This window comes from Taeniopygia guttata, chromosome 5 (assembly GCF_048771995.1).
Source record: "Taeniopygia guttata chromosome 5, bTaeGut7.mat, whole genome shotgun sequence".
In the NCBI taxonomy this organism is placed as follows: Eukaryota; Metazoa; Chordata; class Aves; order Passeriformes; family Estrildidae; genus Taeniopygia; species Taeniopygia guttata.
This window is the reverse complement of record NC_133030.1, coordinates 38,322,210-38,341,407: the sequence shown is the minus strand read 5'-3', so window position 1 is coordinate 38,341,407 and position 19,198 is coordinate 38,322,210. Positions and strand designations below refer to the sequence as shown.

The following is a 19,198-nucleotide window of genomic DNA, read 5'->3' as shown; positions in this document are numbered from 1 at the left end:
TTTTTTAAAAGATACACATACATATTTTGTGGAAAATAAACTATTTTTCTACAGATGGCAAGACATAGTACCAATTACTAAGTTCTGCAAATTAAGTAGTAAAGAGCACGCCCTTTAAAGTGCTGAATGTCAAGTTTCTCTAATATAGAAAGCTAACTGTATTCAACACTTTGCAAAATTGCAAACAAGTATATTTAAGAGCTTGTTTGAAAGGTTAAAGCAGCAAGAGGAGCTTTTCCAACAATGCCAAATCAGACTGCCGCTGTCAGTGTTTCAAAATGTGTACTTCATTTTTTGGGTGATGCTTTCCTAACTTGGTATCTTATATTAAGCCATTTTGTTATCACAGTTTTGATGGGAAAGAGAAAAATAAGTTTAAAAAAGCATTATCATATTTGACCTAGTATGTACTTTTAAAAATAAGTTTTTACTGAAGAAACCAAATTTGGATTTGGTTATTCGATATACATTTTGTTAGTAAAACAGAGCAAAGCACATATGATTATACGGATTATTTAATGTGGATTATTCAATGTGGATTATTTAATGTAGATTTTTTTAACACTTTTTCTTTATGATGCCTTGTGAGAACTATTAGACAAAAGTTCAGGAGTTACTGTAACAAATTCTTCTTCTTGCCTTGTTGAAAGCTGCAATTTCAAAAACATTTAAAAGACCCATATTTATGTTAGACTCTAAAGACACAGTAAAACAAACCAGTAAAATTTCTTTGTTCTCATATAAAATGCATATTTTAACAGATTAGAAACATTCATGACTCAGTCCCTTTATCTGTGTCTGCAGCTAATCAAACTTATCAAAACATCATCTACAGGCTGTTCCACCTAATTCCTTCCCAAATGAAAGCAAGTAATTACTAAAAAACCTACATAGTGTTTTAAACCTGATGGCATACTTCCCCTGAATTTCTTGAGGATCTTCCCCCTCATGCAAGGAAGATCAGTTGATTGACTGACTATTGATTGACTACAATGACTTCACAACTCAAGAGTTTCACTTTCAGACCAAAGGAACTAAAGATTTAAGATGACCTAAATTAATTAGAATGACTTCATGACCTCCTGGACATATAATCAGGTATTCAACACTACAGGCCACTGATTCTTGGGGGTCAGCAGCACTGCATCTACTGTATTGATATTATCCAACCTAAGTGTCCAAGATTTCCTGAACTAAAGAATAAATAGATCCACACTGGAGAAGAACATCCTAGAGGACTTTACAAATTCAGCTATTACTTTAAATTACCAAGCTAATACAATAAACCTGACCATTTATCTAAAAGACTTACACACTTCTTCAAAAGTAAGTAAAGTGCCTGTTTCTGACATGCACTGCTTTTCATGGATATGGTTCAATAAAATTGTTGTCTTCAAACAGAAGAATAATTAACAGTCTCAAGTTTCTACGATTCATGTTAACAAAAGCACAAGTATTCCTGTAAGCCTAGTGCTTTCTACAGGATTATAGGAAAAAAGTGTTTCAGAAATCTTTCTATCACTGACAGAACCTCACTTGAGATAGCCTAAGGCAGGGTTTTTTTCTTTATCAAGCAATTCAACATGTTAGGCAAGTAGAGTTCACACCGCCTAGAAGTAGCAGCTTACACAGAGAGCATCAGCTCAATAAGCTATGGTTTTCTTTCTCTCAAATATCCCTGCTTTTGCAGCATGTAAACATCTCTAGAATGCCAATAACCCTTTACTCAAGGTTTAATTATCTCAGAAAAGTATTATGGCAGCTACCAAGGGATTTTTTAAGACATGCACAGTACAGTCCAGATCATTTCTTCCAGCATTTACAATGTTTTAAATCCCCAAGAGAAGAAATAATATGCACACACCTGGATGCTACCACATGACACTGTTAATCAAAATTGCCAGATACTTCTCATGCTGAGTGAAATATAATCCAGATGCATGAGTTGCAGTAATTAAAAAATTAAATTAGATTTTAATAAATCATTTTTTCTCCCCATACAACCTAACCTCATATAAAACAGCACATCTTTCAAAGCATTGTACTAAATCAAATCCTAAGAAAACATACATAACATCACACAAGCTAAAGAAAAACATCTGGGCAGAAGGAATAGACTATGGAGAATCAAAAGCACAACCTAAAAAGGCAACTTAGGAAAAACAGAGGAGGGAAAAAAGCTCTAAGATTGCTCTTATGTCTTCTGACTATTTTGATATACATGTACTTCTCATACCAATGGGGCATCTTTTTTTTCTTAATACTCATTAACACAGAAATGCAGTACTTAAAGCGCACCCGAGCACATAGAAATCCCCCTGCTACTAAGTGTTTTTCAGAGTGCAGCACACACCACTGCCACAGCCTCCCTTGGCACTCTGGCAGGAAAAGGACCCAGAAAACACAACTCCACCGTCTCTTTATGGCTGTTTTTTCTCCTTATAAACATATTTCTCTCCTGTACTATTAAACAAACAGCATTCCATCTCCCCAGATGGCATAGCAATAACCAAGTTCAAAACAGCTGTTCTCAAATTAACATTTGTCCTTTTCCTTTCACCTGCCCAGCTGTGAAAGAAAGTTTGAATCAATCTTCAAGTTTACTGCACTTGGGAAATATTTTCTAGAGACCTTATTTCTGGCTGCCTCACTGCAAGTTCTGCAGCTTAAGCTCTAAAGATGCAAGCGACAATGTAACCATCCCCATATGATTTAATCAAAGTCACTGGAAGTTAACTTTGAAAAATATAAAACTCATGTAGTATCACTGACCTCTACATACAGTATAAGATCCTTATCAAAATTCCATCAGACAGAGACCATGAAATTAGAAATAAATATACTGTCACCACATGAAAGAACAAAAGTACTATGCCAGCAAAAGCACTACTTAAAACTTTGCAAATGTTCACATTTACCTTCTTATCAAGGCTTTTAAGGCTCCCTCACTGTAGGTAAACAGCCTATAGAACTAACTGGGCTAAGAACTAGCCTAACTACTGCTAGGTTTTGCCATTTCTGCAGTACTGGTACTGTCATGGTCTCATCTGATCACTGATGACCTCAAGAACACAAAACAATGTTACAGAATAAAAAACTATAACTCCTCTTGATCTGATTTTACATCATTGACTAAGTAATTCTTTCTACTTCATTATCATTAATCTTCTCAGCAAAGTTTTATTTGCCCATTAGACTGCTCTAAAAATTTCTGACAAACATTCTTTGTGATATACTCTAAGTTACATAATCACTGCAGCTCTTAACTCATTAAAAATACAGTGAAGTTTTCATTCTAATTTAGAAACTTCTCTCACCCACATGAAGAATCAAAAACTAGTTTTCACAGTCACCAGGTACAGATTCTCGATCTATAAGAAAACCAAAGGCCACATGAATAGACAAAGAAGATATTCTTACAGATATCCCTGATACGTACAAATTACAGGCACAGATAACCTCACTGGAAAGATCCTTTCCTTTACCTTCTCTGGCAAGATTCTCTTCATAATGAAATTTCAGTTTAGTCCTTGAATCTGGCCACTGCCTTGTGAGTAATAGAGATCTGGAGGACAGCAGTACTCTAAATTAATGATTTTCAAGCTCTGAACTTAATTGTAATTCTTTCGGGGGAAAAAGCTAAAATGAAGTTGTTGAAGGCCAAAGTCCTGGTAGACAGAGGTCATGTAAAAAAGCCAATAAATTTTGCCTCCTCTTCTTTTCCTTATGCAGATTAGAAAGTATTGGTTTGCTATTATGTTTGTTCTCTTAGGCAGGCAAATGTTACTGTACATAGTCCTTGTTCAGATGGCATAAATTAATGCTAATGACAAATGATCCATATCTTTCCTCCTCTTAGCTCTTTGAGCAGATCCTTAAGAACTGTTTCATCCCTCCCTACACTTCATTTATGTAGGGTCCCTTTTCTGCTTTTCAGGGAATATTGACTACAAAATCAATTAGATTTTCCAGTAACAAATTTTCAACCAAATGCAACCAGTTTCATTAGTATATCACAAAGGACCCCTCCACACAATTCTGTGTGCAGCGAAGAATCTGGTGATATTACTTTTTTCTAAGTTGCCAAATGATTTACTGGGGAGCAGACCTGATTAAAGACTCCATACCAACAGAGAAAAAATGAAGAAAAAAAGAACAATAAAAAGAAGAGTTCACAAAAAGCTTCTCTAAATAGCTGTTAACACAGCCTGTATTAGTGCTAAACATCCAAAGATTCTTTGACAGCATTAATTTCATTTTTGCTCATATTTTCTGAGACTTTTTCCCTTACTTGGTAGGGCATATGTATCCCCACTGGATGCTAGCAGATAGTATTTTACTTTGAAGTCAACTCTGCCAACCACCAGAGTTCCCTGGTGTTTAGCCTGGGAGGGATAAAGGCACGGGTTAATGAGCTGTTATTGTTCTATACAGTGAAGAATTTCCTACACTAGAAGTGCTCCCAATATTCAGCAGCTGTAGTCCATTCCAAAGAAGAAAATTCCAGCTTTGCTAAGTGAAGGTGCCAGTTACTTTAAAGCTGGTTCTCTTAATCCACCACCAGGACTCTCATTTTACCCTTTTAATGTCATTATAGACTTAGAGCTAATCCCAAAGTGCAAGCAGCAACACATAGGACAAAAGGGAACTTTAAAATCAGGATAGGCTATGGATTCCTCATTTGACATACTGACACAATGAATAGCCATCTTTTAATCCTTAATTTTCTAACTCTTTCAGCTGCACACTATTTGAGTGCCTAACTGTAAATTGGATTAAAGCCAAAAAACATACCACTGTAGTTTCTTCACCCTATCCTAGAAATGCAAACTTGCTTTAAACACTTAGTCTGCTACTGGTTTAAAAGCCCTTTTCCTTTATATGAAGTGTTTGTAATTTTCTGCCAGCCAGAGGACTCCCCCAGCACTTCTTTTCCGTAACAGGCTGCACTAGCTCCTACACAATGTCCATAACAATTCAACCTTGTTTGGCCTTTCTGCACATTCTCCACCCCGCTGGGAATAAAAAAATTCAATACAGAATTTGGAAAATAAATTACCAAAACAGAATCCCCAGCATTACCACATCTCTACAAGCTGCCTCTCCACTTTCACAGCATGTCAGATTATTACAAAAAAGGGTCCACCTTTCACATCAGTCTCTATGGTACCTGCAGTTGGCTTTCAATGACTTAAAGACTAAGGATATAGGTATTTAACAACAAAACAGACCAAAAAAAAAGGACATTTTCTTCAAATTAAGCACATAGTTATCTGATTTAAGTAATATATTTTAGGAGGTCTATGTTAAAATGTATTTTCAATGTTATTCACTTTTTATTTGAAAAAGAGCACCAGTTTTTAAGCTCTATTATCTCATTTTTTTCAACTGATCTAGAAGTTAAGCTATCATTTCAAACAAAGCAAATCAATTCTAACTGGCATCTCCAGCTTCATTGAAACTTCTCAGCATTAAGAAACAAGCATGAAGACTTTAGCTAAGTCTCCTGATTCTCTATGCAACAGAGTTAAAGACACCTAGAAATCAAACCCAAACAATTAGAAAAGCTGCATAGGAAGAGGACGAAACAAGTCAAAACTTGCCTTCATGCTACAATTACTCAGTGAAGGATCCCATTATTGTCTAAATTCTTATAGATTCATTTGTTTACCCACATGGAACTTTTTCCTTACCAGCAAGAAATGTATATGCATTGTAAAGTAATCTATGAATGTAGCAGAATGCATTTGTCCTGTGGACAAATAGTTTAATTACACAAGCTGAATATTAAAAAAAAAAAAAAAAAAAAAAAAATCAATGTAAAAAGAGTAACCTGGATGGCTTTTGAGTAGTTTCAAAATGTGTGGGTTTTGATTAAATACACAGTTTGAAGAAATTAACATGAATTTTATTACCGTAGTAGTGAGTTGACAAGAAGAGTTGGCTCCTACCTACACCATCACTATGCTGTAAGTTAACCATACAGGCACGAGAAACAAACCTCTCCCCCGCCGGTGCTGACGTGGGTCAGATAGCCAGGCCAGCCTTGCGGCTCCAGAAACGCACAGGCGCGGCGCGGGCACCAGCCGGCGGCCCCGGGCACGAACCGCCGGCCCCGGGCACCAGCCGCCGGCCCCGGGCACGAACCGGCGGCCCCGGGCACCAGCCGCCGGCCGCGGGCACGAACCGGCGGCCCCGGGCACGAACCGGCGGCCCCGGGCACCAGCCGGCGGCCCCGGGCACGAGCCGGCGGCCCCGGGCACGAACCGCCGGCCCCGGGCACCCGCCGCCGGCCCCGGGCACGAACCGGCGGCCCCGGGCACGAACCGGCGGCCCCGGGCACCCGCCGCCGGCCCCGGGCACACGGCGCGGCCCCAGCGCGGCGCCCCGCGCGCCCCCTGCCGGCCCGCGGCCGCCATCCCCGCCCCGCCGGCAACCGCGGGCTTCGCCGGGGCAAACGGGGAAATCGCCCCCCCCGCCTAAAGGTCACCCTGCGTGCATTGCCCATTTCGGTCCTGGTATGCACCAGCACCCAGGAACCCCCTGGCGCTACGCTGGAATTGCGAAACCTGCTGCCCTTCACCACGTGCCCCCAGTACTGCAGGCAGAAGCCACTTGGTCCATATGGTTTTGCTTCCTCCTCTGTCCATCACAACACAAAAAACATTTCATCCTATAGTGAAAATGTAAATCTTCCCGAACGAAAAGGCAAGCCAAAGGAAATCTGACTGGGGAGCTTGCCTCATAGTGACAGCACAAGCATGCAGCCTCCCAACTGGATTTGTGCCATCCTTAGTCATGAACAGCTGGTGTTTGCTCACTAAAATACTCTGTTCATAAACAAGCAATCCCTACTCTATTATTGCTGCCATCTATTAATTCAACTTGTTTCTACTACAATAAATTGTCTCTGGCCAGACAGCTTTCATAAATAATCATTCCAGTCTGAATATGAATTGTCCTGGCACAAAACCCAAAAATTCTTCCCAAGTGCTCCTAGGGGAACATAAGTGACTGCCAGTACATCAAAAGAATGAAAAGAATCAGCTCTCAAAGCAAGCAATTAACAATAGAACACAAGGGTAAAAGTTTAAGTTATTTCTTAACACAAAACACTGTATAGATTTATAGGCCTTGGTACAAGCCCAAGAGCTTATATATTTCTTAAATAACCCATCTACAACAGGTAACCCAGGGTACCAAAAAACTAATATTTCTAGGAGGGCATAAGAGGCTGGCCTGCTTGTCTTCCCTGGCTCTGAATCAAAAAAACAAAACCAACCAACCAACAAAAAAAAAAAAAAAAAATACACACCACTACCAAACTACTCTGTCTTGGACATGGTATCTAGGCATCTAAATGAACTTCTGTGTTGAATTATTTACTCTGTAACCATGAGGTAAAAATATGCAAAGCAGACTGAGCACCAGCACACAAGACTTTGAACTCTCAAATTCAAATCCCAGCTCTGCCAACACCACTGTGTGACCGTGACAATGTCCAAAGCTCTGCTGATGCCTTAGTATTTCAGGCCATCACTACAATAACTGAAAAAGCTTCCATGTTTAAAAAAATTTAAAATACATTTATCAGTAGAAACAGTGGGGGTTTCATTTAGTTTTTTAACTACAGAAAGTAAATTTTTAAAAGATAGAAGGATTTTTTTTAATCAAGAGGATAAAAAATTCTTTATGCTTTGACTGGTAATCTTCTAATTTATGATACACCAAACAACAATAAAATGTCACAGCTGTTACTGAAAGCAGCAAGAATATTCTCTAATCCAATCTCCTCTTAGAGGAGTGTATCTTTCACAGATCTCACTTAACAGAAAACAGTTGCTTTCAATAGTCTGTAACCTGTTTTATTTTAGCAAAAGAACATCAGTTACAAGCATAGAACTTGTAACACAGACTAATGAAGGAAGCACAGACATCACGGTGATCTATTTTCCTCCACAAGTCCTTTATTTCCTCCTTTAAGTAGTACATCAAGTCCAAGATCAGTTTCTATCAATTTGTGTTTTGCTTATAAGAGACGTAAGGACAGTTAATGAAGTTGCAGGGGCCGCCTGAAGCTCTGATCTACTAAAAATAATTACTGCTTCTTCTAAAAGAGACTAACTTACAATAGAAATGAAGAAACAAAAACCATGGCAAGGTGAGGCACAAGCAATAGTTACTAAATGCAAAATAAAGGCATCCATTGCTGCATACCTGAGGACAAAGAAACCACCTATAAAATACAGCAGGAGGCATCAACGGGTTCTGAAAAGCAACCTCCTTATTTACTTTGTTCACCATTACAAAACTCAAAATTGCAGTGATTTATAGAATTCAGAGCACTGGACAGCTCCACCCTGGAAAAACGTCAGAGATTATAATTTTAAAACCTTATCTCACAAAATTAATTAACTGATATCAATGTGAGTATACAAACTAACAAACCATCAACTTCAAGCCCAAAAGTTAAAGCATAAACATGATGCTTGCCATAATTATCTTAAGGAAAATAAACCACAGAAGAAAAAATATATTCATGCATGAACCAACATGACAGTTGTTTATTTAATCCACCTTAATTTCATACTTTCTAACTTGTAACTGCATCAATGGACCATTTCACCACAGTAACAGCTTGCTAACCTGTGACCACCAGTTCACACAAGTCACAGCTATTTCATCAATTTCAGCTGCTTTTCATTGAGTAACAAACACCAGATGCTGGCCTCCAACTTCACACACCACCACATAATTGTAACATCAGAACTCCTAATAAGGGGCATAATCACAAAACTTGTGTATGTCAGGTTTACTAAGAGATACTTTATCTAAATACATTTTTAAAATACATAAAGCTGCATGTTTGAGAAGTATCAGACACCATCTTAAAAACACATAAGCTAGCACAGAAAGTGATGTGCAACTGGTTGACATGGTTTCCATGGAGCTACTCAAAGACCATCCCACAACACCAATCACACTGAAGACTGATTTTTTTTTTTGCAGAAGTATTAGAGCAAGTGCCATGCTTTAAAGTTGATTAGAAGGAACCATTTAAGCAGTTCTGCTTTTCAAGATGATAGATTTTTCTCTGAGATCCAATTATTCCAACAGTCTATTTGAAACAGAATTAAAGACAGTGAAATAACAAGATCAGATGCCATCACAAAGAGTACATATAACAGCTTTAAACACTCTTCTTATTAAGTGTGACTGAGTTTATGGAAATATTTTTAAATCTTTCACAAAATTCTTCCAGGAAGCTTGTAGACTGCACGTAGTCCTCATGCCTACGTGTTGTTTTTCAGTTTTACTTGTCTTTTACACAAAGATGCTACATTTGCAAGACTGAAGTATTTGAGGATATTTTGCATTTAATGTTTTATGAGTACAAAGCCTGTATCATACACCCTCCCACTGCAAAGGAAGCTTGCTTCTGAGTTTACCTGTGTGGCAATAATGTGCACAAGGAACTACTCCTAGCCTACAGCAGCATGTGGACATAATGAACACCTGTAGTTTTTACTCTTGAATGGTTCCTACTATCTATTTATAGTCCAAGCAACAGGTTTAGTAATACCGAGCTGGGAAATCGCTCAAAAAAATTGTATTTCCAAGCTTTAGGGAAGATACATAGTTTTGGGGTTTTTTTGCCTTAGCTGTTTTTGAAGTATTTTTATATATAATTTCTTCAGAGACAGTCAATCTGTGGATTTTTAAAAATGAAATGTTTTGGACACTATTCAGCACAAACTCCTATTTTTTTTCAAGTCAGTGTTCTGAAGTGATAAAATTATTCATTAAGTGTCTCCAACCTGCAGAAGCATTCTCTATGACATCTACACATCCTTCCAGAATTGCAGTTCAACTCAGTGACACACCAGGGAAAGGACAGAGCCAAACCCAGAAGCAGGATGAGATCTACTAAGTTATGCATCATACTGATAAAATATAAACAAACTGACAGAAACTCAAAAATAAATTAGAAATTAACTAAATAAAAACATTAACTACATTAAATGTAAGTGACTGCCCTCAGCAGTAACCATTTTATTTATAACACACATTTCACATTGAAGTTTATAATTAAATGTCCACCTACCGAATCATTTGCTGCTAGGGCGAGGGCTATATTTACTGTAAGAAAGAAGAGGAGGAAAAACAAAAATTAAGTGCAGGAAAACTTAATTTCTAAATATTGAGAATGTTATCACTGCTAACAAGAGAAAATATAAATTACATCACATTTATTTAATAATTACATAATCTCTCAGCTCTCAGTTTCTTGCATCTCTACAACATTTGCAGTTTAAGTGACAGCAGCACCTACACTTCAGTCCATGTTTGTTGACCAGCAAACAAACTCAAGGTAATCTGCAAAAACTTGCAGACTTGCAGTTTTAGAGGATACTGCAAAATAATAATAGTCTCAGTATTTTGCCGAAGAATAACATTACAAAAAACTTTTGGAAATACCCACTTTTGAAAGTGAACACCATACTATAAAACTAAATTATTACCATCAGTAACCCTCACCACACACTCATGAACTTTCATAAAACTAGAAATTAGGTAAGCACTGACATAAACTATTAAAACATGTGACCAAAAAGATGATCATATCCCTTTTTCTGATCTATTGAATAGAGGTGTTTTCTGGAAGGCATGCTTTCCACTTGATTTTTATGTCAGAAAACAAAGTCACGTCTACCTGAAAGCATCTGTAACTTAAAAAAAAAAAAGACAAAAAAAGATGAAGCAACTAAAAAGACCGTTCATTTAAAGCTTTTACATTTCCATCATTACTTAAGTCTCATAACTAAATAGCATGTGCAAATGGTATCTTTAATGGCTCGTCAACTTCAATGATGTTGGGAGACCTCCTAGAAGCTTTGGTATAAACAAGTAATTTTTATAATCCAAAAAGTTACATGTTTTAGAAGGAAAAAAAACATGGCAAATAATCCAACACACACAACCCTTTCTTGGGTAACATTTTCTGTCTTCCTTACATGCTGCTGTATGTCACTCTTTTAAGAAACTTGCAATCAGTAATTGCAATCAGCTTTTTTGTGCTGGAAGAGTACTAAAGTTCTGAAAAGAAGCTGGGGAGCCAGATTCCTGTCTTGAAATACTTAACACCAAGAAAGTGAAGTTCCTTCAAACAAAATAGTCATGGGTTAACATGGGCAGCTGTACAGCTTTCTCAAAGAGGCACACAGCCTCTTTCCTCCTAAGCTAACTAAGAACATAGATTTTGTTCTTCAATTTGATATTTAATGGTCAATTTGATGGTAAATCAAGCATTCCCCAAATCAGAGGAAAATTCACCCTGTAAAACCTGAGAAGGGAGACAAAGTCTTGAAATCACTATACACAGCTATTTTCTTAAAGAGCTTTCATGTGTGAAAATTAAAGTATGATCCATAATGCTTCTTCACTAAAGGATATTTGACTACTGAAGGGAAAGAAGGGAGATGGCAGGAACAACAGAGCATGTAAACCTAAGATTTTGAGATGGATATCTAGCTGAACACTTCCATTTTTGAATTCCAGCTGAATCTTGCATTCCCTTATTTTTGTATTGCTGTCAGTTCCAAGAGGGCAGAAACATGCAGCATAGGGCTTAACCCGAGCCTAATTAAGTTCCCATAACCAGGAGTGCAGACCATCACGGCAATACATGCCAGAAATTCTATACAACTTCACAGAAGGCTCCAAGAAAAGCCACTAAGATCTCTCCACCCATGCTAAACCTGCCAATCAGTATAGGGAATGATGCACAGGGAGATCGGAGTTCATCTAATACAACCTAAACCTCTAGCTTGTCTCATCTAAACTACACCTCCCCTGACACAGCTTCAATGGCACAAAGCCTAGTCAGGAGAAAGGCTGGATATTAGGAAAAGGTTCTTCACTCAGAGGGTGTTTGGGCACTGGAGCAGGATCACCAGGGAAGTGGTCACAGCACCATCCTGACAGAGTTCAAGAAGCATTTGGACAACACTCTCACGCACCGGGTGTAACACTTGGGGATGTTCCTGTGCAGGGCCAGGAGTTGCGACTTGATCCTTGTGGATCCCTTCCAACTCAGCATATTCTGTGATTCTGTAACTCTAGGACTCTGTCGTTTTGAAATTAGTACAAGTCTGGGAAGGTTTATTAGTTTGTAACATCCAACTTTCTAATTTCCAAATCTGAAGTGGCCCCAGGAATAGCACAGTTGAACTCCCCAAACACTCAGATTACAATACAAATACAACTTCTTGGTCCAGAAGCAGACAAACACAAAAAAAAAGAGCCAGTTGTGTGTCTGTATTTGATATAGTTAATACACATCATCAATAAAATACCTATAGATAATTTAGATGAACTTTGGAAAGATACTTTCGATACCTACATATCAATGGAAGTGCCATTTAGAAACAGAGTTTATGAGATTATTTTAACACATAAAGGAGCCCCAAAATCAAAAAGTTTAAATAATAGTACATCCTACATCCAGAAAAAAGTACGCAAGAGGAAAAATAAGTAAAAGTGCAGTTAATATGACCGAGATGTAGTCAACATGTGGTCAAATGTATCAGCTTCCCTGAACAATAATGAAAATTCTCAGCCTCTTAGTCTGTTAAAAATGTCTGAAGGTCCATGTACTCAGTTTTTGCACTTTCCTCAAATATTAGGATTAGCAGAATGTGAGCAGGAACACCAGCCTTTAATTCTGTTCTACTTCCACAACTGAAAACATTAAGACTTGCACTAAATTAAAAATTTCCCCTCTTTCACGACCACTCTTAGACTTCTTTTCATACCAGGACCAATTTTCTTCAGTACTGTCATCTTTAGAGTAGTGCAAAAGGGAACAGATGAGCAACAACTAAGAAACAAAGAAATAAAAAAAGCAAAAAAACGCAGACATAGGTCAGATGCAGTAAATATAGAAGAATGTCATTAAAAGACAGAAACTTGACATGAAAGTGACAAAGAACACAGCAAACAAATAAACCAACACCTCAGACAAATAGAAACAACAAAGAACAATTAAATTATTTAAACAAGCATTGAAAAATATTGTTATGGTAACATAATTTCTTCTAATCAGTAATTACACTGATTTCAGAAGACCAAAAAGCACTGGAAGCGACAGAGACTACGACATGAAAGCCATATGTAATAAACAGAATGAGTTATTCAACAGGTTAGGGAATTACCCTGACAAACTTGACTAGAATATAGATGCTGTTTTCCTGAAAGCAACTGAAACACAACTATACTGGAGAAAACAAAACAAAACAAAACAAAACAAAAAAAAAAAAAAAAAAAAAACAAAAAAAAAAAAAAAAAGCCCTGACAGGCCTTCTGACATATACACACAAGACTGATGATATTTCCTGTGGTGCTTTAGGAATTAGAGCTCCTTACTAGTCTCCTTTCTTTTCTACTCCTGCTCTCAAAATGCAGCAGCAGAATTGCCACCAAACATGTTCCACACAATCCTTCGGTAAGAATATAATTTTAAATACATCATTCAGTAATGCTGCCATGCAATACTTTTGTTTATACAACTTATCTGAAATTCAATTGTTCATCTGAACCATGAAATTTATCCTCATTGTAATACACAAGAATATAGATTCTTTCTCAATATTACAAATTAAAACATTCTTTTAAAAAGGCTGTCTATTATAGATACATGTAAATGCTTAATTTACATTTCCAATATCTTATTTAATGCTTGTTGAACCCTGATTTTTTATTTTTAAATACATAGGAATGAACTCACAGCTCTAAGTATTATTCATACATGTGTTATATTTTATGTAGAAATTGCACACAGATGCCAGTTACAAGAACTTAAATTCAGATATTTGTTTTTAGACATGAGGAGAATAATCTGAATTTACTTTTCAAAATGTTCATTTTGTAAACTGTCAATTGATGAACAGGTATTTGGTATTTTTAGTAACCTGCAACAACCAGTCTATGTATCATAATGATATATCTTTTGATAGTTAAGAAACACAAGTTTTAACTGTTTTGCTTGCCTTGTACAGGTACTGTGTATCATACATATAGCATAGACAATAGAGAAAAAGAAAAAAAAAAACCTTTTTTTTAAGAACAGCTACTTTTAGTACAGATATCACATTACTTTATTCTAGAAATTATTAGATACTTAGTCTGTTTCAAGCATGGCTGAAAAAATACAAACCCCAAAATGATATATTAAGAGCTACATCCATGTGTTATTCACAACACATGGAGATGAACAGCAGACATGCTTCAACTAAAGGATGACTCTTCTCCAGCCTATATACTAAGAAAGATCTTTAAACATATTTCTAACACTTTAGAGAAATATGTTCCAAGAAGTTTACTTTCAGAGTCATAGTATCCTAGGATGGTTTGGGTTGGAAGGGACCCTAAGGATGACCCAGCTCCAAACCCCTGCCATGGACAGGGACACCTTCCACTAGACAAGGCTGTGCAAAGTCCCATCTAACCTAGCCTTGAATACTTGCTAGTAGGGATTAGACAACCACCCTTTGTCTGGGCAATGTGTTCCAGTACCTCACCACCATCACAGTATAGAATTTCTTCCTAGCAGCTAGTCTACATCTCTCCACTTCTGGTTTAGAACTATTCACTCTTGTCCTATCTGCCCACATAAAAAGCCACGCTCCTTCCTTTCTGTAAGCCCGCTTTAATTACTGGAAGGCTCTCCAAGAGTCTCCTCGAAGCCTTCTCTTCTCCAGGCTAAACAACCCCAACTATCTCATCCTGTCTTCACAGCAGAGGTGCTCCAGCCCTCTGATCATCTTTGTGGTACTTGGTGGACACACTCTCACAGTTCCTTCTTATGCTGGGGGACCTAGACGTGGATGCAATGCAGCCATCCACCCAATTCCTAATCCACCAAGTGGTCCATCCATAAATTCCCCAGTATCTCCAGTTTAGAGACATGGATGTCATGCAGAACAGTGCCCAATGTTTTACAGAAGTCCAGCCTGATGACACCAGTCACTCTTCTCTCTGTAAGAAGGCCACCACATTCATTGGCACAACTATTTTTCCATTCCATCACCTGTTTAAGTTCAAGTCAATTTCTGCAGTACTGGTAACCCATGTACTGTCTTATTCTACCACCTAGGAACAGGTGGTAGAGAAAAAAATTAGAGAAAATTTAACTTAAAATCTAATGGTGGAGTTGAGAAAAGAATTCAAGGTGCTTCTCAAGGCACCAATTTCTGTGGTTTATAAGCACTGTTCCACTTTTTCTTTATAAAACACCTACATAAGTAGTTGAGAAAATTGAACAGAGTCCTGATGTGGAAGCTTTCTAAATACTAGTATCCTCTACAGAGAAAAGCTCTGTATAGGCACACCTAAGCAGCCAGGGAAGGAGGAACAGTGTCACTGCACTAGCATATAATCCCTTTCACCTTAGCCTACATCACCTCTTAAGATGCCCCGATGTCTCAGGACAGCACTGCACTATTACAAAGATAGGATTTCAAAGCTAAATTCACACCCAAGTTAAAGCCAAGACTTCTATATCCAAGCAGATTCTCAATGGCTGCAACAGGACTTGTCAGAGGTGAAATGTTTATGGAACCCAATCACAAGGTAATGACACAAGCACCTAAATATTCCATACAAAATACTAGACAATGTACAAAGGAAATTATTAAAAAAAAAAAATCTTACCTGCTGTTGTTGATTTTCCAACTCCCCCTTTTCCAGAAGCCACAACCACCACCTGCTTAACTCCTTCTATGGGCTTCTGCTTTGGCAGCCCTCGTGACAGGATCCGAGCACGTTTGTCCCTCAGAGCCTCATCGCCAGAGCTTGAGGACTAACAAAAACCAAAAAGCAAGTGAATGCATGTGCACCAAGCCGCCGTTCTCGCAGAGAAAGCTGACAGGAGGGAACCTACATGCACACTGAGAAATTTTCACCACTTGTCTAAAAAAACATTCTGCACAGGGGTTCTCCCAAAGCGAAGCTGCTTCACCGGCAGGCAAGGACTGGGCCAACTTAGAATAACACTAGTCACATGTTTTTGGTGGGTTTTTTTTGACAAACACTTAAATATGATTGATCTCAACAGCCAAAGAAAAAAAAAAGCGTTGAAATAAACCAAAACACTGCTTAAAAATCGGAAGCTTTATGGAACAGACTAGACTTGGCGGTCCTTTCGGTACAGCTGTTTCAGGCATAACAAAAGCAGCAGCAGCAGCAGCGAAGGAGCAGGAACGCGAGGTGCTGGGCCGGCGGTGCCGGACAGGCGCTGCCCGAGCGCTGTCCCGGCCCCGAGCCGTGCCACAGGCACCGCACGTGTGCGGGCGCTGCAGCGCGCCCCGCACCGCTGCTCCCGCCGCAGCGGAGCCACACGCGGGGCCCCGCGGCTGGACGGACGGAGCAGCCGAGCCGAGCATCCCCGCAGGCAGAGTCCCACCAGCTCCCGGCTGGCACAGTGGTACGGCCACGGGCGCTGGGCGCCGCGCAGTGCTCCCACGGAGTTCACGGCAGTCTGGGTAAAAAGCGGGCAGAGCTCACGCATCTTCCTCTCCCGGCCCGGCGCTGCCCCAGACCGGCCGCGACCGCATCCCCTCCCGCAGGGACGCTGCTGCTGAACCGGCTGCAGCACGACACGGCCGGTCAGGGCACCCGCGCACGGACAGACCGTCCCGCCTGCCGCCCCTACGGCACCCCCGCAAGCACAGGGACAGCCCAGCCCGGCCCTCGCCCGCCCCGTTCCGGTTCCGCTCCCGCCCCGGCAGCCGCGACGCACGGCGCAGCTCCCGCCGCACTCACCGCGGAGCCGGCGGACGGAGCGGCGCAAGCGGCAGACGCGCAGCCCGGGCCGCCCCGCCGCGCCGCCGGAGCCCTCCCGCCGCCGGGCAGGAGGCGGGCGGCGCGCAGCGCCCAGCGCCAAGCGGCACCTCCCATGGCCGGGCGCGCCGAGATGGCGCCGCGCGGCCGCGCCTCGGCCCGCCCCCCGCGCCGCGCTCCGCCCGCTCCCGCCGGCGGCGCTGGGCGGGCCCGGCAGCCCCGGGCGGGCGCGGCAGCCCCGGGGGCAGCGGGCGGCGCGGCGGGGCTGAGGGCGTGGCCCGAGAGGTGCCGCGGCTCCGCAGCTGCGGGAAGCGCCCCCCGGCCTCCCGCCGGGCGGCGGCGCTGGGAGCAGCAGCAGGGAAAGCAGATCCCTGCTGCTGTCTCTAAGGAAAACGGGACCAAGGGATCACCACCGAGCGACCGCACGAATTGCAAACGCCTTCGGGCTAATTCCTCACTATGCTGCAGTTCTCGCAGAGGCTCGTTCTTGCGCTGTCTGCAGTGCTCCTTCGGCTCGTCGGTGCTTTCTGAATTCTCATCTCGGCCCGCAAAATGGTTGGGCAAGAGCTTGTTCCCGTCTTGGTTTGTGTCCTCTACAAATATAATAAATATATCCCATTTCCTCCTTTGGATCATTACGTAAAAGAACAGAGAGACCTATAGCCGAGACAGATGCCGCCTGTTTGGTGTTTTTTTCGCTTATTTAGACTTTCATGTTTTGATTGGTTGGGGTTTTTTTTAAGAATCACAGAATTAGTCAAGTTGGAAGGCCACCACCGTGGATTGTCTTGTCCAGCCTCCTTGCTCAAACAAGGAGCACGATGGCACAATCTGGTGCCATTCTAGAGCACATGGCGCAAGATTCCATCCAGATAGTTCTTATATATTTCCAGTGAGGGAGACCACAGCCTGTCTTAGCAATCTGTTCCAGGGCTAGATCCCCTGCACAGTAAAGTTGTTTTTCCTCAAAATCAGGGGGAACTTCCTGTGCATAGTTTCTGCCCATTGCCTCTTGTGCTATCAGTTTGGCTCTGATCATTGTTTTGATGATAGTTTTGATGTTCCATCCAGTTTGCCCTCACTCAGTAAAAGTTCATCAAAACCCATTTCAGTTTCTTATGTCATGTGAGATTTGCTTAAAGCTTTAGGACACACATAATCTCCTGCTTCTCTCCCACCTACAAGCCTTGTAACCACCTTGTGGGAGGAAATTAGATTGGTTTGACACGATTTGATCATAAAATTCCATAAATAGTCCTTATTCAGCTAAGTGATATAGAAATAATTCAGATCTTAGCAATTTCAGGTCATTAGTCTGCAAATATATAGTATAGACAGTGTCTTTTGTTGGTATTGGTCATAATATGTAATGCATCTGAGGATTTTACATCAGTTTAAAATGTTAGTACAATAAACATTTCCTCTCTTTCACAGTGAGCAGAATTTGCTTTTTAAATTGTATCATTAAAAGTTCTAATCAAGCATTTTGCTAAACCCCACCATTTCCAAAGGCATGTTCCAGTGCTCAGCTACAACACATAAATTACAATGCTGAAAATAATTTTTTTTCCTATCCTGAAGTGATTCCCATTCGACCTACATTCCTGATGTATATGAGCATTTTTTGCATATCTACAGACAGCTGTATTTTGCCTGTCCACGGACACCTGAAGAGGTCAAATAATTTTCCAATAATTTACCCTGCTGTCAAACCAAACAGAGAGAGAATACTGAAAACTAGCAAGCTGCTGCATTTTGAAACTATCATATAGACTCCAGGGTTTTTTTTTCACTGCCTCTGGAAATCATGTTACCTTTTGCATTGTGGGAAATTTGCATAATTGTTTTTCCTATCTGGAGCAGTTGGAGGCAGTGTTAAAGTGCAAGATACCGTGCATGTAGCATCAATGGAGTCAGTACTGCAGGATCACAGCTAGGCACACGCTTGAGATATGGTATGGGTCACTTCAGAGAAAAGAGCATGGCAAAAACATATATATGATACACTTGTCATTTTGAGAACAACTCGAACACTGACAACAATAATACACAAATATTTTTGTGAGGTTTTGTAAAGCTGATCTAGCACAAACTAAAATTTAGCTAACAATCCTCAATGTTTTTAGTTTTAATAATTTATTCTATCCCTAGTTTGTTAACTACCCTGTTGTCAGGATAGCTAACATGGCACCAGGTTGTATTGAATACGAGTGTGAAATGTTGTGTTTGGCCATTAGAAAGGGAATCAATTTGCTCAGCAATACAGCGGGCATTTTCAAAATGCCTTGACTCTAGTGGAATACACTGCAGTTTGATTTGGTAGTGTTTCTATCTCTACTCATTGTGAAGACAATTTTAG

At 40.2% G+C, this 19,198-nt stretch overlaps 1 protein-coding gene across 4 annotated transcripts in view; it reads right to left on the bottom strand.

Moving 5' to 3' along the window:
• NUBPL (NUBP iron-sulfur cluster assembly factor, mitochondrial) overlaps positions 1-17,246 on the bottom strand; it is an 81,305-nt gene extending 64,059 nt beyond the window's left edge. For 3 of the 4 annotated variants that reach the window (XM_030274622.4, XM_072930206.1, XM_030274623.4), the window contains exons 1-3: positions 16,822-17,016; positions 15,712-15,859; positions 10,106-10,140 (exon numbers count right to left, since the gene is read on the bottom strand). In XM_030274622.4, the coding sequence (XP_030130482.4) occupies positions 10,106-10,140; positions 15,712-15,859; positions 16,822-16,956 (318 nt within the window). In that variant the 5' untranslated portion in view covers positions 16,957-17,016. Of the gene's footprint in view, positions 1-10,105; positions 10,141-15,711; positions 15,860-16,821 lie in introns of all 4 variants that reach the window. The other variant, XM_072930207.1, reaches the window with a different exon arrangement.
• Between the last annotated feature and the right edge of the window lie 1,952 nt (positions 17,247-19,198).